The 25,268-nt window shown below is 42.7% G+C and overlaps 1 protein-coding gene across 4 annotated transcripts in view; it reads left to right on the forward strand.

Annotated features, from left to right (window-relative positions):
• LOC136376626 (protocadherin alpha-4) overlaps nt 1–25,268 on the forward strand; it is a 282,610-nt gene that overhangs the window by 17,474 nt on the left and 239,868 nt on the right. The window contains exon 1 of one of the 4 annotated variants that reach the window (XM_066342816.1): nt 2,698–5,122. The exons of 1 other annotated variant lie outside the window; for it this stretch is intronic. In XM_066342816.1, the coding sequence (XP_066198913.1) occupies nt 2,732–5,122 (2,391 nt within the window). In that variant the 5' untranslated portion in view covers nt 2,698–2,731. Of the gene's footprint in view, nt 1–2,697; nt 5,123–10,865; nt 13,389–16,995; nt 19,457–25,268 lie in introns of those variants that run through there. 2 more of the 4 variants (XM_066342813.1, XM_066342817.1) reach the window with 2 other exon arrangements.

A 25,268-nucleotide genomic window follows, 5' to 3' on the forward strand; every position in this document is an offset into this window, starting at 1 on the left:
GATAAGTGGAAAGGGTTTAATTTTAGCAATGGGTACTATATTAGTTTCATTGAGCTGCCATAAAAATTATCACAAACAACAGAAATGTATTTCTCACAGTTATAGAGGTTAGAAATCCAACATCAAGGTGTTTGTTGGCAGAGCCACATTCCCTCTGAAGACCCTAGAGGAGAAATTCTTCCTTGCCTCTTCCAGTTGCTGGTGATTCCAGGCATTACTTGTCTTGTGGGAGCATAACTGCAATTTCTGTCTTGGTCATCACATTTCTTTCCTGTGTCTCTTCTATTTTTCTGTCTCTTATAAGGACACCTGTCTTTGATTTATGGCCAACCCTAATCTAGGATGACGTTAGGGTTAGAGTTACCTTAATTATATCCATAAACACCATTATTCCAAATAAAGTCACATGCTGAGTTTCTGGGTGGATATATTCTTGGGGGCTAATATTCAAGCCCTACAGATACCAAGAGATATCAAACTGGGTGGTATTTTCTGAGCATGGCTTCTCAATCTTCTTTCTCCATTGAGGGAAATATGCTTGGATTTCTGATGGTGACACTCTATCTCTCTAAAGGATGGAGAGAGATATACTGGGTCTTCAGAAACCCTGAATAACAGCAGATTATACCTCATATACCCAGCTATGTCATTTTGTAAATTCAGAAAAATTATCTTATAGGATTAAAATTTTTTTCTAACAACTATCAATAGATTCTAGGTAGAACTTAATAATATGTCAACAGTATCCAATATGCTGGCCACTGGTTAGTATGTCAAAATTACTGGGTATTCTAAACATGCAGTTGCATTGCAACTATGTAGTGATATAATGGCCAGTCTGTAGCTATGTGCAATCCATTTAAGATTAGGGATAATTTGGTTTCATGGGGCCATGCACTGGACTTTACTTCACAAAAACAACCTCCTCATTTTCAGTCCACATGATTTAGGCATGGCTTATTTCATCTCCTGGCTTCAACAATAAGTAAAGGACCCATATCTGGCCAAGTGAGAACCATAACAGCTATTGACTAAAGGAAAGATATGACTTCTCAACTGGGGCAAATGAAATGATATTGAAAGATTTTTTTTCTGGGATTATTAGGAAAAGTGTGCTTTCTGTTAAGAGTCACTTAATGTATCCTAAAAAATATGTAGCCTAAAAGTGACTTTGGCCATTTTGTCATCACAAAGCCTACCTGATAAAAGGTCAGCAGAGGGAAGTAAATCTTAAATGAGGAGATATTAAAGTGTGTATACACATCTCTGCCTGAAATCAGTAAATAATTACCCATTCCCATGTATAAGACAGTAAATGATGTCTGCTTTCTTAAGTTAGTTCACTTGAAGTATGGTTATTATAAATATACACTTTCATACATGGTGTGAGTAAATATTTTAAGATCTTGGACTCAGGGGAGAAATTTGTATTGGTTTTTAGCAGTAGGAAAAGCTAGTTTTTGCTTAGCAAGGATTTTACTTTTCTTTTATGGACACTGTAAAATTTGCAATTATTATTTTCTGCCTCTTTACTGAAAACACAATTTGTGACCTCCTTATAATAACTGAAAATGATTATTATGTATTTTGAACACTGACCCACCCCAAAATTTATTTTATTTTATCCCCATGTTATCTTTAACTTATTTTCATATTGTTTGTATGTGAAAGGTTTAGCTAAGAACTATTAAGAAATGCACAAATACTTAGCACTAAGAAATGGATCAATTGTACTATTCAAATATCCAAATACAGTATAAAATGTAACATTCCTAAATTAAAAACATATTATTCAAGTGTAAAACAAATTATTAACTGTCAGAAAACAGTTCAGAAAAAATTAAATCACACACAAAAAAAACAGTTGACTGAAATTCCTTTTGATTCCTATGTATCTCACTGAAGAGATATTAAAAAAAATGTTAATGTAGCCAAAAGAGTGAAAGCAGGGTCTCAAAGATAGATTTTTACACTCGTGCTCATAGCAGCATTATTCACAATAGCCAAGAGATGGAAACAACTAAAGTGTCCAAGGATAGATGGATGTATAGATAAACAAAATATAATATATAAACACATTTAATAGAATATTATTCAGCCTTACAAAGAAAGGAAATCCCATCACGTGCTACAACATGGGTGAAACTTGAGGACATTATGCTAAGTGAAATAAGCCAATCACAAACAAATACTGTATGTTTCCAATAATATGAGGAATTCAAAGTGGTTAAATTAGTAGAAGCAGAAAGTAGAAAGGTGGGTAAAGAGGTGTGATGGAAAAGGGGGAGTTGGCTCATGAGCACAGTTTCAGATTTGCAAGGTAAAAAGTTCTGGAGATCTGTTTCACAACAATGTGAATGTACTTAAGATACTAAACTACATCTAAAAATGGTTGAGATGCAAGTTTCATATATTTCTAACACGATAAAAAGGGAAAATTGTATATTTCAGAGTTTAAAAATAGCTACTTTTCAAAGATGAAAGTTATGAATAAACTTGGATCAGACAGTAGTCTAGTTTTAAATCTACAGGATAAGCAGTAGAGCCTACATTTTGGCCACATGATGTCGCTGTCGACCATAGAGTGTTCTCTAGGAAGACAAATACCCAGAGCCCCTTTGTCACTCCAAAGAGGCGGAACAATAAGAGAAGCTGCAGGAGACTAGAAGAGAATATTTAAAATTTTGCAAAACATGATTTTCTAATTTGATCAACTCACTGAGGATTGGTAATGGTGTCTTCTATGAGAAGGGACCGGGAGGTCGGGCGTCTGCTGTTCTCGCTTCTGTATCTAGCAGCCTGGGAGACAGGGAGGGGCCAGGTCCACTACTCCGTCCCCGAGGAAGCCAAACACGGCACCTTCGTGGGACGCATCGCGCAGGACCTGGGACTGGAGCTGGCGGAGCTAGTACCTCGCCTGTTCCGGATGACGTCCAAAGAACGCGGGGACCTTCTGGAGGTAAATCAGCAGAATGGCATTTTGTTTGTGAATTCTCGGATCGACCGCGAGGAGCTGTGCGGGCGGAGAGCAGAGTGCAGCATCCACCTGGAGGTGATCGTGGAGAGGCCGCTGCAGGTTTTCCATGTGGAGGTGGAGGTGAAGGACATTAACGACAATCCGCCGATATTTCCACTGGCGGTAAAGACTATCCGGTTTTCTGAATCAAGGTCGCTTGACTCGCGGTTTCCTCTAGAGGGAGCAACCGATGCAGATATCGGAGTAAACGCTCTCCTTTCCTACAAGCTCAGCTCCAGTGAGTTTTTCTTTTTAGATGTACAAACAAATGATGAGCTGAGCCCGTCTTTGTCTCTTGTGCTTAGGAAATCTCTGGACAGAGAGGAGACTGCCATGGTTAATTTGTTACTGGTGGCTACAGATGGCGGCAAACCTGAGCTTACGGGCACTGTTCAATTGCTTATTAAGGTATTGGATGTGAATGACAATGAGCCTGTGTTTGACCAATCAGTTTACAAAGTACAGTTGTTAGAGAACACTGCAAATGGAACGTTAATAATTCAATTAAATTCTTCTGATGCAGATGAAGGATCAAACAGTGAGGTTGTGTATTCATTTAGTAGTGATGTGTCCTCAACTATAAAGACCAAATTTGAAATAGATCCCAGCACAGGGGAAATCAGAACTAAGGGACAATTAGATTATGAAGAAACGACATCCTACGAGATTCAAGTAGTTGCATATGACAATGGAACTCCGTCGATGACTGGGCATTGTAAAATTTCAGTAAAAATTGTGGACATCAACGACAACACACCAGAAGTCTCAATAACATCTCTTTCACTTCCGATCCAAGAGGACGCTCTGCTGGGCACCGTAATAGCCCTCATCATGGTGTCCGACCGCGACTCAGGGGCCAACGGGCAGGTGACCTGCTTACTAACACCTCATGTCCCCTTCAAGCTGATGTCTACCTTCAAGAATTACTATTCACTGGTGCTGGACAGCAATTTGGACCGCGAGAGCGTGTCCGAATATGCTGTAGTAGTGACCGCGCGGGACGGGGGCTCGCCTTCGCTATCAGCCACCGCCAGCGTGTCCGTGGAGGTGGCCGACGTGAACGACAACCCGCCAACGTTCGCGCAGCCAGAGTACACGGTGTTCGTGAAGGAGAACAACCCGCCAGGCTGCCACATCTTCACGGTGTCCGCGCAGGACGTGGACGCGCAGGAGAACGCGCTGGTGTCCTACTTGCTGGTGGAGCGGCGGGTGGGCGAGCGTGCGCTGTCGAGCTACGTGTCGGTGCACGCGGACAGCGGCAAGGTGTACGCGCTGCAGCCTCTGGACCACGAGGAGCTGGAGCTGCTGCAGTTCCAGGTGAGCGCGCGCGACGCGGGCGTGCCGCCTCTGGGCAGCAACGTGACGCTGCAGGTGTTTGTGTTGGACGAGAACGACAACGCGCCAGCGCTACTGCTGCCTGGAGCGGGCGGCGTGGGTGGCGCAGTGAGCGAGCTGGTAGTGCGGTCTGTGAGCGCGGGCCAGGTGGTGGCGAAGGTGCGCGCGGTGGACGCGGACTCTGGCTACAACGCGTGGCTGTCTTATGAGCTGCAGTCGATGGCCGGTGGTGCCCGCAGTCCGTTCCGCGTGGGGCTGTACACGGGTGAGATCAGCACGTCGCGCGCCCTGGACGAGGCAGACGCGCCGCGCCAGCGCCTGCTAGTGCTGGTGAAGGACCATGGCGAGCCGCCGTTGACGGCCACGGCCACAGTGTTGCTGTCCCTGGTGGACACTGGACAGACGCCAAAGACCTCGTCGCGAGCGTCTTCTAGCACCGTTAGCGCGGAGACGGCGCTGGTGGACGTGAACGTGTACCTGATCATCGCCATCTGCGCGGTGTCCAGCCTGTTGGTGCTCACGCTGCTGCTGTACACGGCGCTGCGGTGCTCGGCGCCGCCCACCGAGAGCGCATGCGCGCCGGGGAAGCCCACGCTGGTGTGCTCCAGCGCGGTGGGGAGCTGGTCGTACTCGCAGCAGAGGCGGCAGAGGGTGTGCTCTGGGGAGGGCGCGCCCAAGACCGACCTGATGGCCTTCAGCCCCAGCCTCCCTCAAGGTCCAAGCTCCGCAGAAGAAAGGCAACAACCCTCAGAATCAGAGCACTTAGGGAAGGTGAGTTTTTAAAATTATTTCCTGTTCATCCCAAATTTGCTCTATTTCTTTTATTCTTTATGATACTATTAATTCTTTCGATTCAGAGCTCTGCTTTTATTTTCTATCATTATCTTATTGTGCAACACTCAGAATGGATTAGAGGTTTTTTTTTTTTTACATTAAGAACAATTTACTTAAATGGTTTTTTATTTTTGCATTTTGGCTCTTGCATAATTAAACCTCTTTATGAATTATAGAATCTTTAACGATTCGGAAAAATCAGCAAAATTTGAAAAGTTAATATTTTTGTAAATATTTTTTTTAAAAATTAAAAGAGCCCCTTCTCTATATTGTTTAATTAAATAACATTAACATTAAAAAATCACGTAGTGGGGAGGCCAGGTGGTGAGACTTTTTCTTCACACAAGTGGAGAGTACTCTAATCTAGTCTTTATGTTAACTCATCCTCAGTCATTTTTCCAGTATCAGTATCACTGGGCTAATAACGTATGCAGGCCTCCCACTGTGCCAAAGTTTTTACACAGGGGTCAGTTCACTGTCCCTCAGACCGTTGGAGGGCCACCACATACAGTGCTCCTCTCACTGACCACCAATGAAAGAAGTGCCCCTTCCGAAAGTGCGACGGGGCCGGATAAATGGCCTCAGGGGGCCGCATGCCACCCGCTGGCCGTAGTTTGGGGACACCTGGTAGAGATTGATCACCTTCCTTTGGCACCACATTCTGTGCCTAGAATAAAGTTTTCTATGACTGTGAGCTCACTCAGTTTCACCTGGCAGCATACATATTCCTAATGAACAAGTATTGGATCACTTTATGTTCTTTTTTTTTTTTTTTTTGTATTTTTCTTAAGTTGGAAATGGGGAGGCAGTCAGACTCCCGCATGTGCCCGACCGGGATCCACCCGGCATGCCCACCAGGGGGCGATGCTCTGCCCATGGGGCGTCGCTCTGCCGCAATCAGAGCCATTCTAGCGCCTGAGGCAGAGAGGCCACAGAGCCATCCTCAGCGCGGACCAACTTTGCTCCAATGGAGCCTTGGCTACAGGAGGGGAAGAGAGAGACAGAGAGGAAGGAGAGGGGGAGTGGTGGAGAAGCAGATGGGCGCTTCTCCTGTGTGCCCTGGCAGGGAATTGATCCCGAGACTCCTGCACGCCAGGCCGACGTTCTACCGCTGAGCCAACTGGCCAGGGCATGTTCTTTTCTTTTCTTTTTTTTTTTTTTTTGTATTTTTTTTTTCCCGAAGCTGGAAACTGGGAGAGACAGTCAGACAGACTCCCGCATGCGCCGGACCGGGATCCACCCGGCACGCCCACCAGGGGGCGACGCTCTGCCCCTCCGGGGCATCGCTCTGTCGCGACCAGAGCCACTCTAGCGCCTGGGGCAGAGGCCAAGGAGCCATCCCCAGCGCCCGGGCCATCTTTGCTCCAATGGAGCCTCGGCTGCGGGAGGGGAAGAGAGAGACAGAGAGGAAGAAGAGGGGGAGGGGTGCAGAAGCAGATGGGCACTTCTCCTGTGTGCCCTGGCCGGGAATCGAACCCGGGACCCCTTGCACGCCAGGCCAACGCTCTACCACTGAGCCAACCGGCCAGGGCCTGTTCTTTTCTTAATAAGATTTTATTTATTGATTTTATTACAGAGAGAGGAAGGGGGAGTTGAGACGTATCTTCTCATAGTTGTTGCTTCACTCTAGTTGTTTATTGATTGCTTGTCATTTGTGCCTTGACTGGGAAAGCCCAGGATTTCAAACCAATGACCTCAGCATTCCAGGCCAATACTCTATCCACTGTGCCACCACAGGTCAGGCATGGATTACTATATTTTCATTGGAAACTCCTGTCTTGGGTAATTTAAACACCAAACCTGACAAGTAAATTTTACACTTGGAATTAAATTTTTAAAAAATTCAACGAAAAGAAGATGTCTTGAGATGAAATAACTACAAATTGTCTTCTGCTATTGTTTGCTATCTTCCCCCCACAAATGGATATGGATATTGGTGAATCAGAGAAATAATTTCCACTAAGTGATTTTAGCCATAGCCTCTTCACATATAGGCCAGAATATCAACTTCCATCCAGGATCTTCTTACAGAAATTGAGGAGTTAGGTGGCAAGATTTTGAATTCCATTTAAGGATAGTCTGTTCTTATGGGAAGCTTACTAGCTCCTTAGCATTAATAAGCCTCAAAATTCAGAGTGTATATTTCCCTGGAATCAGAAAAGTTCACCTGAGGCTTTATAAATTTACAGAGAAAAACAAATAGCTTAAAGAAATGAGGAAGAAGCTTTTTCTTTGTAGGAGTCATCCCACCTAGAGTATCATAGCTAATCACTACTTTAAGATTTGTGTGTACAATGTATGAATGGTCAGGTGGAATCCTTCCTACTGGAGATCTGGCTACTACATTTGTACTATAGATAAATGGTAAGCTTTAAAAACTATTCCCAGCCTGAGCAGGCAGTGGCGCAGTGGATGGAGCATCAAACTGGGATTCTGAAGACCCAGGTTCAAAGCCTGAGGTCGCTGGTTTGAGCATGGGCTCACCAGCTTGAGCAGGAGTCTCTGGCTTGAGTGTGAGATTATAGACATGACCTTATGGTCACTGGCTTGAAGCCTAATGTCTCTGGCTTGAGCCCAAGGTCACTGGCCTGAGCAAGGAGTCACTGGCTTGGCTGGAGCCCCCAGGTCAAGGCACTTAAGAAAAAGCAATCAATGAACTACTACAATGCCACAACAACGAGCTGATGCTTCTCATACAACGAGCTGATACTTCTCATCTCTCTCCTTTCCTGTCTGTCTCTCTTGCTAAATTAAAAAAACAAACAAAAAAACCTATATTCATTGGCCCAAATCAGGAGTCATCATTTATTTCTATATAAGTTTTTAGGGTTTATTATTCTTTATTCAGTTTTCTTAAGTTGCCTTAGTACATGTTTAAATGCCATGAAATGTGTGGTATTTTAATAAGTTGCCAATTAATAGGGTTACAATTAATATGAAGTCCATGACGTTTTAAAATTTTAAGTTGTTCTCTCATTTTAAAACTTGCTACCTTTCGCCTGACCAGGTGGTGGTGCAGTGAATAGAGCATCGGGCTGGGATGACAAAGACCCAGGTTCGAGACCCCGAGGTCACCAGCTTGAGTGTTGGCTCATCTGGTTTGAGCAAAAGCTCACCAGCTTGGACCCAAGGTCGCTGACTCGAGCAAGGGGTTACTCGGTCTGCTGAAGGCCCACGGTCAAGGCACATATGAGAAAGCAGTCAATGAACAACTAAGGTGTTGCAATGCGCAACAAAAAACTAATGATTGATATTTCTCATCTCTCTCCGTTCCTGTCTGTCTGTCCCTGTCTATTCCTCTCTCTGACTCTCTCTGTCTCTGTAAAAAACAAACAAACAAAAAAACTTGCTAACTTTCAAGATTTATCAAAGAACTAACATGTTACTCTCTATAATTAGTTCTTATTCTTTTTTTTTTGTGTGTGTGTGTGTGTGTATTTTTCTGAAGCTGGAAACGGGGAGAGACAGTCAGACAGACTCCCGCATGCACCCGACCGGGATCCACCCGGCACGCCCACCAGGGGGCGACGCTCTGCCCACCAGGGGGCGATGCTCTGCCCCTCCGGGGTGTCGCTCTGTTGTGACCAGAGCCACTCTAGCGCCTGGGGCAGAGGCCAAGGAGCCATGCCCAGCGCCCGGAACATCTTTGCTCCAATGGAGCCTCCGCTGCGGGAGGGGAAGAGAGAGACAGAGAGGAAGGAGAGGGGGAGGGATGGAGAAGCAGATGGGCGCCTCTCCTGTGTGCCCTGGCCAGGAATCGAACCTGGGACTCCTGCACGCCAGGCCGACGCTCTACCACTGAGCCAACCGGCCAGGGCCTAGTTCTCATTCTTAAATGTTTACTTCTTTTTCATATTTAAAAAAAATTAAAAAAAAATGTCAGATACAGAATATTTGGCCTGACCTGTGGTGGCGCAGTGGATAAAGCGTCGACCTGGAAATGCTGAGGTCGCCGGTTCGAAACCCTGGGCTTGCCTGGTCAAGGCACATATGGGAGTTGATGCTTCTAGCTCCTCCCCCGTCTCTCTCCTCTCTTCCTCTCTCTCTCTCTCTCTCTCTCTCCCCTCTCTAAAATGAATTAATAAAATTAAAAAAAATTAAAAAAAAAAGTCAGATACTTCTTTTTCATAAACTTGTACAATGGAATCAGCTAGAAATTATGTAAATTTGGTATTAACAAATATTATTAATGTAACTTACCTGTTAACATATATTACTTGAGAAACTTAATTTAAAATATTTATTTATTAAAACATCAATTGATATTCCATTAAAACAATTAATATTTATTAATTAAAACATTAATGGATAATTTATTCTATTTTAAATATGAATGATAAAACATGAGTAAGGTGCAATCCTGGCTTACATTCAATGAGTACACAAGAAAAAGCTGGTTTGAAATTTTTTCTCATAATACTAAATTCACATGTTTGATTTTATTTAAAATGGGTCTGAGTATAAGCAAAAATTTGGACATACTCTTACCTCTCTAAATTCACATGGATTTTCTCTGCTCAACTTTCATATGCTCAGAGAGCTCATGCCTCTCATTGAAATCACAGAGATCTTAGAATATTTCATGGCCTCATCTCATATATGTTGAGAAGTTAATCATGAACTAATAATAATCAATTCTTCCAAGTAAGAATGTTTTAAGAAACTGGAATTCAGAAATTCATCCAGAGTGAAGATAATTATATACATAATTACCATTTAGAATATATTGGTAAATTCAAGCATATAAATGATGTGGAAATGTTAAAAACTAATATACTCTTATTTAATGTGATGTGAGTGTAACAGATATCCAAATCACACAGTGTTATCATGCCGCAAAAACAAATTTAAAAAGGAACTGCACTATACAAGACTGACTTCTGGCATCTTTATGTCTTTGTATAAAGAACATTAAGACAGCTAAGAAGGATAGCTGGATAAAGGACACAAGAATGACATATAAACATTCTTCAAATAAATAATAAAGTGAACATATTTGGAGATTAATGATTGCCAAAATAATATAAAAGTAAATATGCATGTATTTATGGATATGTATACACACATATTCACAATGTCTTGATGTTTTGATGGTCACAAATATCAAAGGCCTGATTTTTCTATAAAATATAGACTTAGAGGCCAACTGGTTAAAATTATCTCTCTTCATTCATATTTAGATTCCACCCAAACACTACCAGTTAATATTATTTTTAAGTTACTTAACCTATATATGTTTCTATTTCCTTGTTTGTATAAAGTAAAACATATTAATATTAATCTAAGAGAGTTATTATGAAAATTTATATAATTACATAACCCCATTAAAACAAATACAATAATACTTGTTAAGTGGGAATATTTCCAATAGATGTCCATTGCTGTAATAACAGTGATCAATATTTTATTATATTATACTCTATATCATGGATTGGCAGAATTGAAATGAATTAGCATAAAATGATCTAAGGATATATTTTGATAAAATATAAAGACTTGGAGGACTACTTGAAGGCAATTACAATGAAAATAGAAATTTGCTAAAATTCAAATGAAGTATAAGGAAAAGAATTTTAATACTTAAAATGCACAATTAGCCACATGATGTCGCTGTCCACCACAAGGTCTTTCACCACAAAAGATAATACAGCGTTCATCACGTACACAGATGCCACTTTTGCTCACCATTTCTGAAATACGGGTATGCGGGTATGGTAAGCTTATTTAAGAAATGAAGAATAAGAAACTCAAATTGTTTTTTTAAATTTTGTATTGATGGAAGAGACCAAATATTTGGAAAAGGGTTGCAATGGTTTTTTCCTGGAGAGAAAGTCTAGAAGCCCAGCGACTACTGCTTTCGCTTCTGCTCCTCCCAATCTGGGAGGCGGGGAGCGGTCAGGTCCACTACTCGGTCCTGGAGGAGGCCAATCACGGCACTTTCGTGGGCCGCATCGCGCAGGACCTGGGGCTGGAGCTGGCTGAGCTGGTGCCGCGCCTGTTCCGGATGACGTCCAAAGAACGCGGGGACATTCTGGAGGTAAATCTGCAGAATGGCATTTTGTTTGTGAATTCTCGTATCGACCGAGAGGAACTATGCGGGCGGAATGCAGAATGCAGCATCCACCTGGAGGTGCTTGTGGAGAGGCCGCTGCAGGTTTTCCATGTGGAGGTGGAGGTGAAGGATATTAATGACAACCCGCCGGTTTTCCCAGTGGCTGTAAAAAAATTGTTTATTTACGAATCCCGGCCACTTGGTTCTCGGATTCCGTTAGAGGGCGCTTCAGATGCAGATATAGGAGCAAATTCGCTGTTGACCTACATTCTTAACTCCAATGAATATTTTACCTTGGATGTTAAAAAAAATGATGAAGAAATTAAATCCCTTGGACTCGTGTTGAAAAAACTTTTAAACCGGGAGGACACTCCTGAGCATCACTTACTAATAATGGCAGTTGATGGTGGGAAACCTGAGCTCACTGGCACTACTCAACTGATGATCACAGTTCTAGATGTAAACGACAACGCCCCAGAATTTGAGAGGTCGGTCTACAAAGTCAGAATATTCGAAAACGCACCAAACGGTACCCTAGCAGTGATTGTTAACGCCTCGGATTTGGATGAAGGAGTAAATAAGGAAATTGTATATTCTTTCAATACAGACACACCAGCAGATACTTTGTCAAAATTCCACTTAGATCCAGTTAATGGATACATCAGTATAAAGGGTAATTTAGATTACGAGGAAATTAAATTATATGAAATCCAGGTAGAAGCGAGAGATAAAGGAAATCCCCCAATGGCAAACCACTGCACTGTTCTAGTGGAAATTTTGGACACTAATGATAATGTACCTGAGTTGGTTATCAAATCACTATTGTTACCTGTATTAGAAGATGCTCCACTAGGAACTATTATCGCCCTGATTAGCGTGTCTGACCGTGACTCTGGTGTCAACGGGCAGGTGACCTGCACCCTGTCATCCCACGTTCCCTTCAAGCTGGTATCTACCTTCAAGAATTATTATTCGCTTGTGCTGGACAGCGCCCTGGACCGTGAGAGCGTCTCGGACTATGCCCTAGTAGTGACTGCACGGGACTGGGGCTCGCCTTCACTATCAGCCACAGCTAGTGTGTCCCTGGAGGTGGCTGACGTGAACGACAACGCGCCGGCTTTTGCGCAGCCCGAGTACACGGTGTTTGTGAAGGAGAACAACCCGCCAGGCTGCCATATCTTCACGGTGTCCGCGCAGGACGTGGACGCGCAGGAGAACGCGCTGGTGTCCTACTCGCTGGTGGAGCGGCGGGTGGGCGAGCGTGCGCTGTCGAGCTACGTGTCGGTGCACGCGGACAGCGGCAAGGTGTACGCGCTGCAGCCTCTGGACCACGAGGAGCTGGAGCTGCTGCAGTTCCAGGTGAGCGCGCGCGACGCGGGCGTGCCGCCTCTGGGCAGCAACGTGACGCTGCAGGTGTTCGTGCTGGACGTGAACGACAATGCGCCTGCCCTGCTGCCGACTGGGGCGGGCGGTATGAGTGGCGCGGTGAGCGAGCTGGTGTCTCGGTCGGTGGGCGCGGGCCAGGTGGTGGCGAAGGTGCGCGCGGTGGACGCGGACTCTGGCTACAACGCGTGGCTGTCTTATGAGCTGCAGCCCGTGGCGGGTGGTGGACGCAGCCTGTTCCGCGTGGGGCTGTACACGGGTGAGATCAGCACGACGCGCGCCCTCGACGAGGCGGACGCGCTGCGCCAACGCCTGTTGGTGCTGGTGAAGGACCACGGAGAGCCGCCGCTGGTGGCCACGGCCACTGTGTTGCTGTCGTTGGTAGAGAGCAGCCAGGCGCCAAAAACTCTAATGGAAGCATCGGTGGGCGCTGTGAATTCGGAAAGCACGCTAGTGGATGTGAACGTGTACTTGATCATCGCCATCTGCGCGGTGTCCAGCCTGTTGGTGCTCACGCTGCTGCTGTACACGGCGCTGCGGTGTTCGGCGCCGCCCACCGAGAGCGCATGCGCGCCAGGGAAGGCCACGCTGGTGTGCTCCACTGCGGTGGGGAGCTGGTCGTGCTCACAGCAGAGGCGGCAGAGGGTGTGCTCTGGGGAGACCCCCCCCAAGACAGACCTCATGGCTTTTAGTCCTAGCCTTCCAGCTGGTCCGTTTAGTGGGGATAGAGAAGAACCCCTGAATGTGGAGGCTGATATTTCTGCCAAAGTGAGTAATTTTTAAAATTCTTTCAATGATTATTTTTCATTTATTCCTCAATGTTTTTACTGCTTTGGAAGCATTCTCAATTAATTATTTTATGTTTTTGGTAATTAGAGTTTTCCAGGTCTGGGTTTTGTGGTTGAAATTTTTGAAAATCTTGTGACTAATGTTTTTGAACAGTATCAGCACTAAGAAGTGAGAAGCACACTTGCAGGATTTGTGTGTGTGTGTGTGTGTGTCTAGGTGAAATAGTAGCACTATTTTATCATTAAATGATTAAATGTCTGGGTAGGAAATAGATATATTTTCCTGGGTGAATTGCATTGTTTAGAATATTCAACTCTAAATATAGTGTGCTAATCCTTGCACAATGCCTCAATAGCTTTGCCAATTTTCACTTGGAGTTTCTACTAGATTTTAGTCCAAATGTCACTGGCTCACTTTATGAATCCACGTTAAATGCTTACCACTCCCTTTTTTATTATGTTCTTATATCTTCAGTTTCAATATTACTTATGAAACTTGTTATCTCTTATGAAGCTTTTATTGCTCACTTATTCATTTTTCTGTAGTCTCAGTTCTTTTTTCCTACTTGAACATGATTTATTTCAGTCCTTGTGATCACATTTGGCAATATGTGTATTGTTGCTAGTTTCCCAACTGAGTAAAAAGGTATAAACAGAATAATTTTATTGTGTTTAGAATTGTTTCTTTGTTCTTCTTCATTTTCTCACTACTTTTAATAGTAAGCATTACAATTCAAAAGGAAGTAAAATTGCAACACTTCTTTAATATCACCATTTGGAAGATATTATTTTTCAAAGAATATTATTAATCTAGTTGGAAAGTATTATTTTCCATCTGAACAATTTGTTGAAAGTAATACTTATATGTAATTTTAAAACTATTGTACTAAAAAACTTATTAATCGTTAAGATCTCTTGCATACAGTATTTAGGATGCTAATGCCCCAAAAGTTCAATAAGTCAAAGTCATTACTGGTAGTCCTCCTCTGAATGTCAACCTGTTTATTAATGTGTGTCATGTAGGAAATACAAAACTCCAAATATCTTGCACCAGATAAAATTGAAGCGAGATTATTTTTTTCAGTCATTTTTCTATTTGATATTTGGTCATTTTCCCTAGTCAATAGTTTGGCTGCCATTCAAGTTTCCTTGCCACCAGAAGCCAAAGCTTGGACATATTAGAGACTGGAGGACAGTCTGGTATTTCTAAACCATAAAAGACAAAATGAGAACACCAACCTTGCTCACAGGAGGTGAATGGATTTCAGTGTATACAATTATAAGAAATACTTTCCACGCAAGTTATATACTATAACTTTCTACTTCTTTGTTCAAGCTTCTGTGCTGAAACCTTGTTTAATACTCAGTGACATTGTGGGGAGGCTAACATATAAAACAGTGAGAGATCATCCTTCCCTTTCTCCTTTTAATTTCACTTTTCTGGCACTATCCTTTGCTGCTCCCTGTCTAGTCAGTATTAGCCACAGTATTTCCAGTCTCAGTTCACTATTTATTTTATCATGCCTCTTTTCATACTATTACAAATAATATGGCCATGCAAAGTTCTTGTCTACCAGGATATGAGACTTCAGTCTTCAAATCTAGCTCTTCTTTTCAAACTATTGACTAAGAAGTTCTCAGCTAATAAGACATTTTAAAGACTTTTGAGTTTTTCTCATTAGAAACATATTGTTGCTATGTCAGGTGAATACTGAATAGTTTCTGAATAAATATCCTTTCTATTCTGTTGTATTCTCATCTATGCATTTAATTATTTTATAAAATACATGAACAAGGGGTCCTTTTCACACTTTCTTCCAGTGTGTTTAACATCTACAATCACTTTGTACAAGTCTGCAGTTTAGGTACTCAAACAGTGAAACCATTCTGATTATGTTTTAATTCAGAAAAAATTGTGGGTGTAGCTCTTCACAGAATTGGAGACTAAAGCTACTTTCACTACACTGATTTTTTTTGGTCCTAGACAACCATGGGGGAGAGAGGTTTATGAACATAAGAGGCAAAGAAAATCTAAAAATGGCTTCCAACATTTCCTTCTATATTGAGTTTCCTTATGTCAGGAAATTATATTGTGCTGTATTAACTGAGGCTTATTCATCAACTGTTAAAACTCAGATGTATCAAGGATCATAATTACCAAGAACTGGAATAAAAACCAAGCTAAATTCCAGGTTTTCAATATGGAAATTAATGTTTTAATTAAGGTAATGTCTAAGGATAACATTTTCATACCTCTGGAAAATTATAGAGACTGCTGAGACATCATATTTTCCTAACTAGCTATGTGATCACCCTAACTCAATGCATTTTATTAGTCAATTGAAGAGAACCAAACTGTTCTAATATTAAGGTACATAGTCGGCAAATACTACATAAGTGGTCTAAGCTATTAGACTATTGAGAATTAACTATTCTTTTTAAAAGTTTATATTTCAAAAAAAGATTAGACATACATACCAAAATGCCCCAAAAAGAGAAATTAATGTAATACATGACACAAGTGATCCAATCTGGATGCTATAGCATATAAAAGAAATTAAAGATGTCTGCCCCACTGGTTTAATCTTGAAATTCTTCATCAGTCAAGGAAGTTTTATATGATTATAAAATAGGGAAAATGGCTTTGCTAAGAGTTTGGAAGTGGTGGATATTATTTAAGCAAGGGACAAAATGAGTATGTTTGTTTAGTGAGAAGTTTTGTTGGAAGCAAGAAAGTGACCACTTTGGCTAAAACAGATGAGCAATATAGGAGAAAATAGAAGTTTGGGCATATTAGACACTGGAGAATGAGCAAATATTTATAAAACATGAAACTAAATGTAATTACTAGTCTTGATTATGAGAAGTAAATGGGCTCCAGTGAATAATATTCTTTGGAATACTTTTTTTGCACGAATTATATACCATAGCATCCTACTTCTTTGTTAAAGCTTTCTTGCACCGTCAGCCTTTAGATGATTTAAGGAAGACTTTCAATTAAATGTGGACTTTGCTTCCTTTTTTGAACATTTTCAAAATTCTGTTTCAATAACTTATTCCTGGAATCAAAGGTTCCCTATAGATGGGTTCTCTAAAGACTCAACATCTAAAATATGAAATTTAAAGATGAAGAGTGTGTCATCATTAATAGCAGCCTTCCTGCATTCTTAGGAACACAAGAGTCCTTCTAACCATCGCTTTACAATTGTATGTTTACAAAGTGTATGTAACTACAGTTGAGTCTCTGTAAATACTTATCACCTGTATGAAGAAAGAATTTCTACAGAACTAAAAGCTGCTCCTGTGGTGTACCTAAGGTCATACAAAACGTGTACCTCAGATATAACAAAATATGATTCTGTTATCCAACAGCATTAAAGTATGCAGGATGACTGAAAGAAATAAGATTTAGCAGCTTAGAGCATGGATTTCCGGAGTCCGTTACTTACATTTGGAGCCACATGATGTCGCTCTATACCATAAAATGATCTGATGGAGAACGGAAGAAAAAAAAGTTCATTCTATTATTATTGTAAAGAAGCTGCATCCTCTATCCAGATGCTGAAATATGGAGGATGCAGCGACACTGGACTGAACAGTCAGAAGATATCTTTTGATTCTAAAATAATATCCCTTAATGAGAATAAGTACTGTAGGCTTGTGATGGAGTTTTCCTGGGGAAGAGGCCAGGAATCTCGGCGTCTACTGCTCTCTCTTCTGCTCCTCGCAGCCTGGAAGATGGGGAACGGCCAGGTCCACTACTCGGTCCCGGAGGAGGCCAAACACGGCACCTTCGTGGGTCGCATCGCGCAGGACCTGGGGCTGGAGCTGGCGGAGCTGGTGCCGCGCCTGTTCCGGGTGGCGTCCAAAGAACGCGGGGACCTTCTGGAGGTAAATCTGCAGAATGGCATTTTGTTTGTGAATTCTCGTATCGACCGCGAGGAGCTGTGCGGGCGGAGTGTGGAGTGCAGCATCCACCTGGAAGTGATCGTGGAGAGGCCGCTGCAGGTTTTCCATGTGGAGGTGGAGGTGAAGGATATTAATGACAGCCCGCCTGTCTTCCCAGGAACACAAAAGAATCTGTTTATCGCAGAATCGAGGCCGCTTGACTCTCAGTTTCCACTAGAGGGCGCATCCGATGCAGATATCGGGGAAAATGCTCTGCTGACTTACAGACTGAGCCCCAATGAGTATTTCTCGCTGAAAAAACCATCCGAAGATGAGCGGGCAAAACGTCTTGGACTTGTATTAAGGAAACTCCTAGACAGGGAAGAAGCTCCAGAGATTTTTTTAGTGCTCACGGCCACTGATGGCGGCAAACCTGAGCTGACTGGTACCGTTCAGTTACACATCACAGTGCTGGACGCCAATGACAACGCCCCAGCTTTCGATAGAACTCTCTATGTGGTGAAATTACCAGAAAATGTTCCTAATGGGACGTTGGTAATTAAACTTAATGCCTCAGATTTAGACGAAGGTTTGAATGGAGATATTATTTATTCATTCTCAACGGATATTTTACCAAATGTAAAATCCAAGTTTCACATAGATCCAGTTATTGGAGAAATTGTGGTAAAGGGATATATCGATTTTGAAGAAAGTAAATCTTATGAAATTCTTGTAGAGGGCATTGATAAGGGACAACTTCCACTCTCTGGCCACTGTACAGTTATGGTGGAAGTTGAAGACACCAACGATAATGTCCCAATAATGGAATTCAAGTCCTTATCACTCCCAATCAAAGAAGATGCTTCAGTGGGAACTGTCATCGCCCTGATTCGAGTGTCCGACCGCGACTCTGGTGTCAATGGGCAGGTGACCTGCACCCTGTCATCCCACGTTCCCTTCAAGCTGGTGTCTACTTTCAAAAATTACTATTCGCTGGTGCTGGACAGCGCTCTGGACCGCGAGAGCGTGTCCGAATATGCTGTAGTAGTGACCGCGCGGGATGGCGGCTCACCTTCGCTATCAGCCACCGCCAGTGTGTCGGTGGAGGTGGCCGATGTGAACGACAACGCACCAACGTTCGCGCAGCCCGAGTACACGGTGTTCGTGAAGGAGAACAACCCGCCAGGCTGCCACATCTTCACGGTGTCCGCGCAAGACTTGGACTCGCAGGAGAACGCGCTGGTGTCCTACTCGCTGGTGGAGCGGCGGGTGGGCGAGCGTGCGCTGTCGAGCTACGTGTCGGTGCACGCGGACAGCGGCAAGGTGTACGCGCTGCAGCCTCTGGACCACGAGGAGCTGGAGCTGCTGCAGTTCCAGGTGAGCGCGCGCGACGCGGGCGTGCCGCCTCTGGGCAGCAACGTGACGCTGCAGGTGTTCGTGCTGGACGAGAACGACAACGCACCCGCGGTGCTGTCTCCTGGGGCGGACGGCGAGAGCGGCGCGGTGAGCGAGCTGGTGTCTCGGTCGGTGGGCGCGGGCCAGGTGGTGGCGAAGGTGCGCGCGGTGGACGCGGACTCTGGCTACAACGCGTGGCTGTCTTATGAGCTGCAGTCGATGGCCGGTGGTACTCGCAGCCCGTTCCGCGTGGGGCTGTACACGGGTGAGATCAGCACGACGCGCGCCCTGGACGAGCCGGACGCGCCGCGCCAGCGCCTGCTGGTTCTGGTGAAGGACCATGGTGAGCCGCCGCTGACAGCCACAGCCATGGTGCTGCTGTCGCTGGTGGAGAGCGCCCAGGCGCCAAAGACTCTGTCGCAGGCGTCGGTGGGCGTCGTGAGGGCAGAGAGCGCGCTAGTGGACGTGAACGTGTACCTGATCGTCGCCATCTGCGCGGTGTCCAGCCTGTTGGTGCTCACGCTGCTGCTCTACACGGCGCTGCGGTGCTCGGCGCCGCCCACCGAGAGCGCATGCGCGCCGGGGAAGCCCACGCTGGTGTGCTCCAGCGCGGTGGGGAGCTGGTCGTACACGCAGCAGAGGCAACAGAGGGTGTGCTCTGGGGAGGGGCCATCCAAGACCGACCTCATGGCTTTTAGTCCTAGTGTACCAGACTCTGGGGACCGAGAAGATCAGCAGCCAGCAACAGGGGATTCCCTTTCAAAGGTTAGTTTATAAATATCCTTTATTTATTTCGAATAATTTAATCTGAAGTTTTCTTTTATTTTATCAATCTCTTCTTAGTTTAAAAGATTTTTCAGAATCAAATTTCTCTGACTTAAATTTCTTTACTTTTTCTTAGGCATTTAAGCTAAAACATTACAGAATTACAGGACACAAGGCAATATATGTTTCATTTTTAATCTTTATTATTCAATGCATAGATGTAACTATAGTTATAAACTTTGTGTCTACTATCTTCACCTATTTATTATAAGGCGTAATAAATTTTTTGGAGATCATTTTCTTGTTATTGCCCATATTTGAAATGTGCACAGAATAATGTTGGTCAATCAATTATTTGAAAGTGAAAGCTTCCATTCCAGAAGCCACTCAAATGCATCTTCCAAACACTTTTCCTTTTTTGTTTCTCAATTGAAAAATTGGTTTTAGCTTTATAACTTTGGTTACTTTTGACCAGTTTCCTGAACTTTATTTAAATGAAATTGCACAGCCCTACCTGGGTGGTTCAGTTGGCTAGACTATTCTCCCAATAAGCCAAGGTTGCAGGTTCAATCCCCAGTCAGGGCACATACAAGAGTCAACCAAGAATTGCATAAATAGTGGAACAACAAATCCGTGTTTCTGTCTCTCTCCCTTTCTCTCTAAAATCAACCACTCAATAAAGAAAAAATTAAAAATAAAGAGAAGTGCACAACGTGTATTATGTGTGTGCATATGCTTGTGTGTTCTTCATATTTATCATTCATCATTTTGTGAAATCATCCATATTGCCATATTAAGGTTCATTTATTTTATCTCTTGTAGTTTATTTTATGAATATACTATGAGTTATTTCACCCCACTGTTAAGGATTTGGAATTGTTTATCTTTATGCCTATTTTAATTTTTAAAGATATTATTTATTGATTTTAGAGACAGAGGAGAGAGAGAGGTGGGGTGGAGTGAGAAGCATCAACTTGTAGTTACTTCTTACATGTGCCCTGACCAGGCAACCGGTGACCTCAGCACTCCTGGTCAATGCTCTCTCCACTGTGCCACCACCAGTCAGTTCATACCTATTTTAAGTAGGGATGCCATAAATATATTCGTTAAAATTAGTGCCTACATAAACACTTTTCTCATTTTTTATGTGATTAGTGAAACACAGAATGTGTACACATCTTCACCTTTAATAGATAATGCCAAACAATTTTTAAAATGCATTTACCTGTTTACACTGGTGCTAGAGTGTATGAGACTTCCTACTGTTCTACATATCCCCCAAACTAGGCACTGTCTGATTATTTATTTTTTTGTGTGACAGAGACAGAGAGAGACAGAGAGAAGGACAGATAGGGACAGATAGACAGGAAGGGAGAGAGATGAGAAGCATCAATTCTTCCTTACAGCACCTTAGTTGTTCATTGATTGCTTTCTTATTAGTGCCTTGACCAGGGGGCTACAGCAGACCGAGTAACCCCTTGCTTAAGCTGTTGCTGGGATCAAGCTGGTGAGCCTTGCTCAAACCAGATGAGCCGTGCTCAAGTTGGCGACCTCAGGGTTTTGAACCTGGGTCTTCCGTGTCCCAGTCTGACATTCTATCCACTGCACCACCACCTGGTCAGGAGGCAGTAACTGATTATTTAAATGGTTACTATTTTGCTGTGTGTTAGGTATTCCCATTTAATATCTCTTGATGTTTAAATGGGATTGAGCACCTTCCTGAATTATTGAACATTTTAAAATACTATTTTGTGCAACAGCTGTTCACAATTTCTACCTATTTTTCTATTCTGTTGCATTTTCTATTATTATTTTTTTATAAATAAATTTTTATTTAAATGGGGTGACATCAATAAATCAGGGTACATATATTCAAAGAAAACATTTCCAGGTTATTTTGTCATTTAGTTCTGTTGCATACCCATCACCCAAAGAGAGATCGTCCTCCGTCACCCTCTATCCAGTTTTCCTTGTACCCCTCCCCCCTCCATCCCTCCCCCCACCCCCCGTAACCACCACACTCCTGTCCATGTCCCTCAGTCCCACCCTTATGTCCCACCAATGTATGGAATCCTGCAGTTCTTGTTTTTTTCTGATTTGCTTATTTCACTCCGCATAATATTATCAAGATTCCACCAATCTGCTGTAAGTGATCCGATGTCATCATTTCCTCTAGCTGACCAGTATACCATGGTGTACATGTGCCCCATCTTCTTTATCCAGCCCTCTATTTTTTTTACAGTGATTAAAAGCCTTTAAGCAAACTCTTGGCCCATACAGCAAGAATCCATAAAAGAGTAGTGTCCTTAACATGTTCACCAAGTCCAAGTTGGCCCCATCACCATGTCAAATCCCTGAAAAATGCAACCCAACCACAGTTCAGTCCGTTAGGATCTGTCACAGGGAGCAGGAGTCCAGGAAAAGTCCACATCCAGGAAAAGTCCGCATGGCACTGGAATTGTTGTCGCCATTCTATACTTTGCAGCTCATGTCCAAGTCCCAGTGACCGCTGCTTCTAGCTGGTAATGATTCAGGTAAACTGGAGAAGCCATTTGCAGCATGTGTGGATATGGAGCTTCTGTTCTCCTCTGCCTGGAGAGATGAGACCAGGTAGCTTTTCCCTGGAGCTCTGCGACTGTGGCATGGTAAAGAGAACCTTGGGATACACTAAGCTGGGTGGCAAAGGTAGATTCATAATAGAAATTGGCAAAAGGGGGAAAGAGAGCTCTAAATTAGGAGTAGGTCCCAGCCTGAAATATGAATGGGGCATGGAGATAGGAGGGATAAAGGAAACACTATATATTAAGCAAAGCAGCAGAACATAGGACTATCAACACCCACAACAGAGATCTTTGAGGGAAGAATAAAAAACCTGACTATTCAGGCAAAACATAGTTAAGTGGCCCTTGTGCAAATGAGATCAGTTTACCTGCTTCTTGGAAGAAATACCCTGGGCTCGTCCACAGTGTCGTAGATGGGGCCAATGGCCCTGGGCACCTTCATCCTTCAGTGGCAAACCCCAGCTTTCTGGGCAAGGTTAGGTCATAGGTGGCTGGAGCAGGGCTGGAAGAGACTGAACCCTCCCTTAGAGGAGCGAGGGGGAAGCCTACCTTCCAGTGTCCCTGTTTCCTCACAGCAGAGGCATGTAAGCCTGGCAGGCTTTAGCTCAGTGACCTTCCTTTCCACTATTGAAGCAGGACCCAAATGGCATCCTATGAGATCCCTTTGGGGCATTGGAGCCTTTAAGGGCATATCCTAAAAGCTGGTAGTTCCCCTGATCTCTATTGGGCTTTTTCTGCCTCTAGGTATCTTAAAAGCCATGCTCAGAAGATCTCGCTGAGGGGTTTGAGGATCCCCATCCGCCTATATAAATCTTTTCCATATAGCTGGAGCTATTTGGAAAAAGACAAAACAGTGTATTAGCTGGATCTAATAAAGAAGGTAGTAGTTTGCAGGCGAAAAAGATTTGGTGTCTCCTGTTCATCAGCATTCAAAATAAATGTAAAAAAAAAATTTTTTTTTAAGTAAAAAGCATGATATGTTAGACCCGTAGGAGTTCCAGGATATGACTACCCCCTTTTAAATTGTTTTTTTTTTTTAATTGACCTTAAAATGTTTGCTGAGTACACTTTAATAATACCTTAACTTTAAGGATTGTAAGCATGACAAAATACAGTAAATGCTTTTGCTCCATATGCAGGAGCATTTTCAGTTAAGCCAGTTTAGGAAATCCAATAATAGAACAATGCTTACAGACCATGAGCTATAGCATGCTTAGCAGCCTCTCCTGTTCTGACAGAGGTTACTATAGATCTGGAATATGAAGCCACTGTAATGTGGACATATGACTGCCAAATGAAGGTATATTTTCTATTATTTTTTATAATTTTATTACATTCTGGACATAGCTCCTTTATTGATTTTGCACCTTTATACTCTGTCACTTGGGATTGAGATTAATTTTTCCCCAAAGACATTCAACTGGACCAAGATCACTTAAAAAAAAATAAGTTCCACAAATTTTTACTAAACAATTGTTCATTATATAGGGATTGTGTTTTTCTGATCTAACCTATTTAACTTTTCTCCCTCATCAATACCATGTTGCTTCTTTCATTTCCACCCAAATTTGTACATAAATTCCATAAAAAACAACTTGGTAAATTTTTTATTTGTTGTACATTGAATCTAGTACTGAGAAATAGGAAGCTACTTGGCATCTTTACAATAATGAGTCATCAGTTCATGAATATGGTCTATTTATTTAAATAACCTAATGTTTGTTAGTATTTTACAATTTTTTATGTAGAGGTTTTATGTAGATGTACGGAAATACATCTTTCATTTTAGTCTTAGGTATTTGCAATTTGTGATCATTATAAATATCAGCTTTAAGTTAAAATTTTATTTCTGTTTAATAATGATACATATAAATATGTGTTGTATTTCTGTTTTATTTCAACATGTTATTAATTCTAGTAATTTATCTATAGATGCTTTGTATTTTTCAATATAAACAATCATTTTGTTAGCAGATAATAATGATGGTTATATTTTTCCCTTTCCAGTTTTTATACTTTTTATATTTTTTGTGTGTTTTATGGCATCAGGTGGTACCACTGGTACTGTATTACATAGAATATTAATACCATTAATATTTCTGGTGGTAAAGAATTCTTTAAATTTTGTTAATATCACAAATATGCTTATTTCACCATCACTTTTGAAGAATAGTTTTGCTGAGTTGGAAGTTTTTTTCCCCCTAGCACTTTCTTTTTTTTTCTTTTTCTTTTTTTTTTTTGTATTTTTCTGAAGCTGGAAATGGGGAGAGACAGCCAGACAGACTCCTGCATGCGCCCCACCGGGATCCACCTAGCACACCCACCAGGGGCGATGCTCTGCCCACCAGGGGGTGATGCTCTGCCCCTCCGGGGCATCGCTCTGCCGAGACCAGAGCCACTCTAGCGCCTGGGGCAGAAGCCAAGGAGCCATCCCCAGCGCCTGGGCCATCCCCGCTCCAATGGAGCCCTGGCTGCTGGAGGGGAAGAGAGAGACAGAGAGGAAGGAGAGGGGGAGGGGTGGAGAAGCAAATGGGCGCTTCTCCCATGTGCCCTGGCTGGGAATCGAACCCGGGTCCCCTGCATGCCAGGCCGATGCTCTACCGCTGAGCCAACCGGCCAGGGCCTCCCCCTAGCACTTTCAAGATGACATTTCATGGTCTTCTTTTGAAAAGATAGCTGTCAAGTTTATTGCTCAGGCAGTGTGCATTTTTTTCTCCAGCTGTTTTTTTAAAACAGGTTTTCTTTGTTTTTGATTTTTCAATACCTTTATTATATACTCAGTTTTAGCTTTCTTTGATTTTATCTTGCTTGCACTTTTTAAAGCTTCTTGAATATGTGGTTTTATGTTTTTCAACAGTATAGAAAAGACTTCAGCAGTCTGCCTTCAAATATTGCTCCTGCTTCATGTTTGGTTTCTTTTTTCTTCTCTTCTGTAACTCAGGGGACATGTGGGTTACATCCCCCCCCATATATCTTATCTCTCTGTGCCCTATATGTTCTTTTTGAAATCACATTTGATCTTTTTGTTACATGCTGGATTTTTTTTTTTGGACCAATCTTCAGCGTTTTTTCTTCTTCTTAGTTCAGCCTCCCATTAAAATTACCATTGAACCTAAACTTCAATTATGACACTTTTAGCTTTACAATTGTAATTTTCCTGTTAGAAATAGATTACAGCTCTGTGGTGAAAATTCTTTTTACTTATTATGCATTTATTTCAATACATTAATCACACTTTATTTTTGACCTGC

Source organism: Saccopteryx leptura, chromosome 6 (genome assembly GCF_036850995.1).
Source record: "Saccopteryx leptura isolate mSacLep1 chromosome 6, mSacLep1_pri_phased_curated, whole genome shotgun sequence".
NCBI lineage: Eukaryota > Metazoa > Chordata > Mammalia > Chiroptera > Emballonuridae > Saccopteryx > Saccopteryx leptura.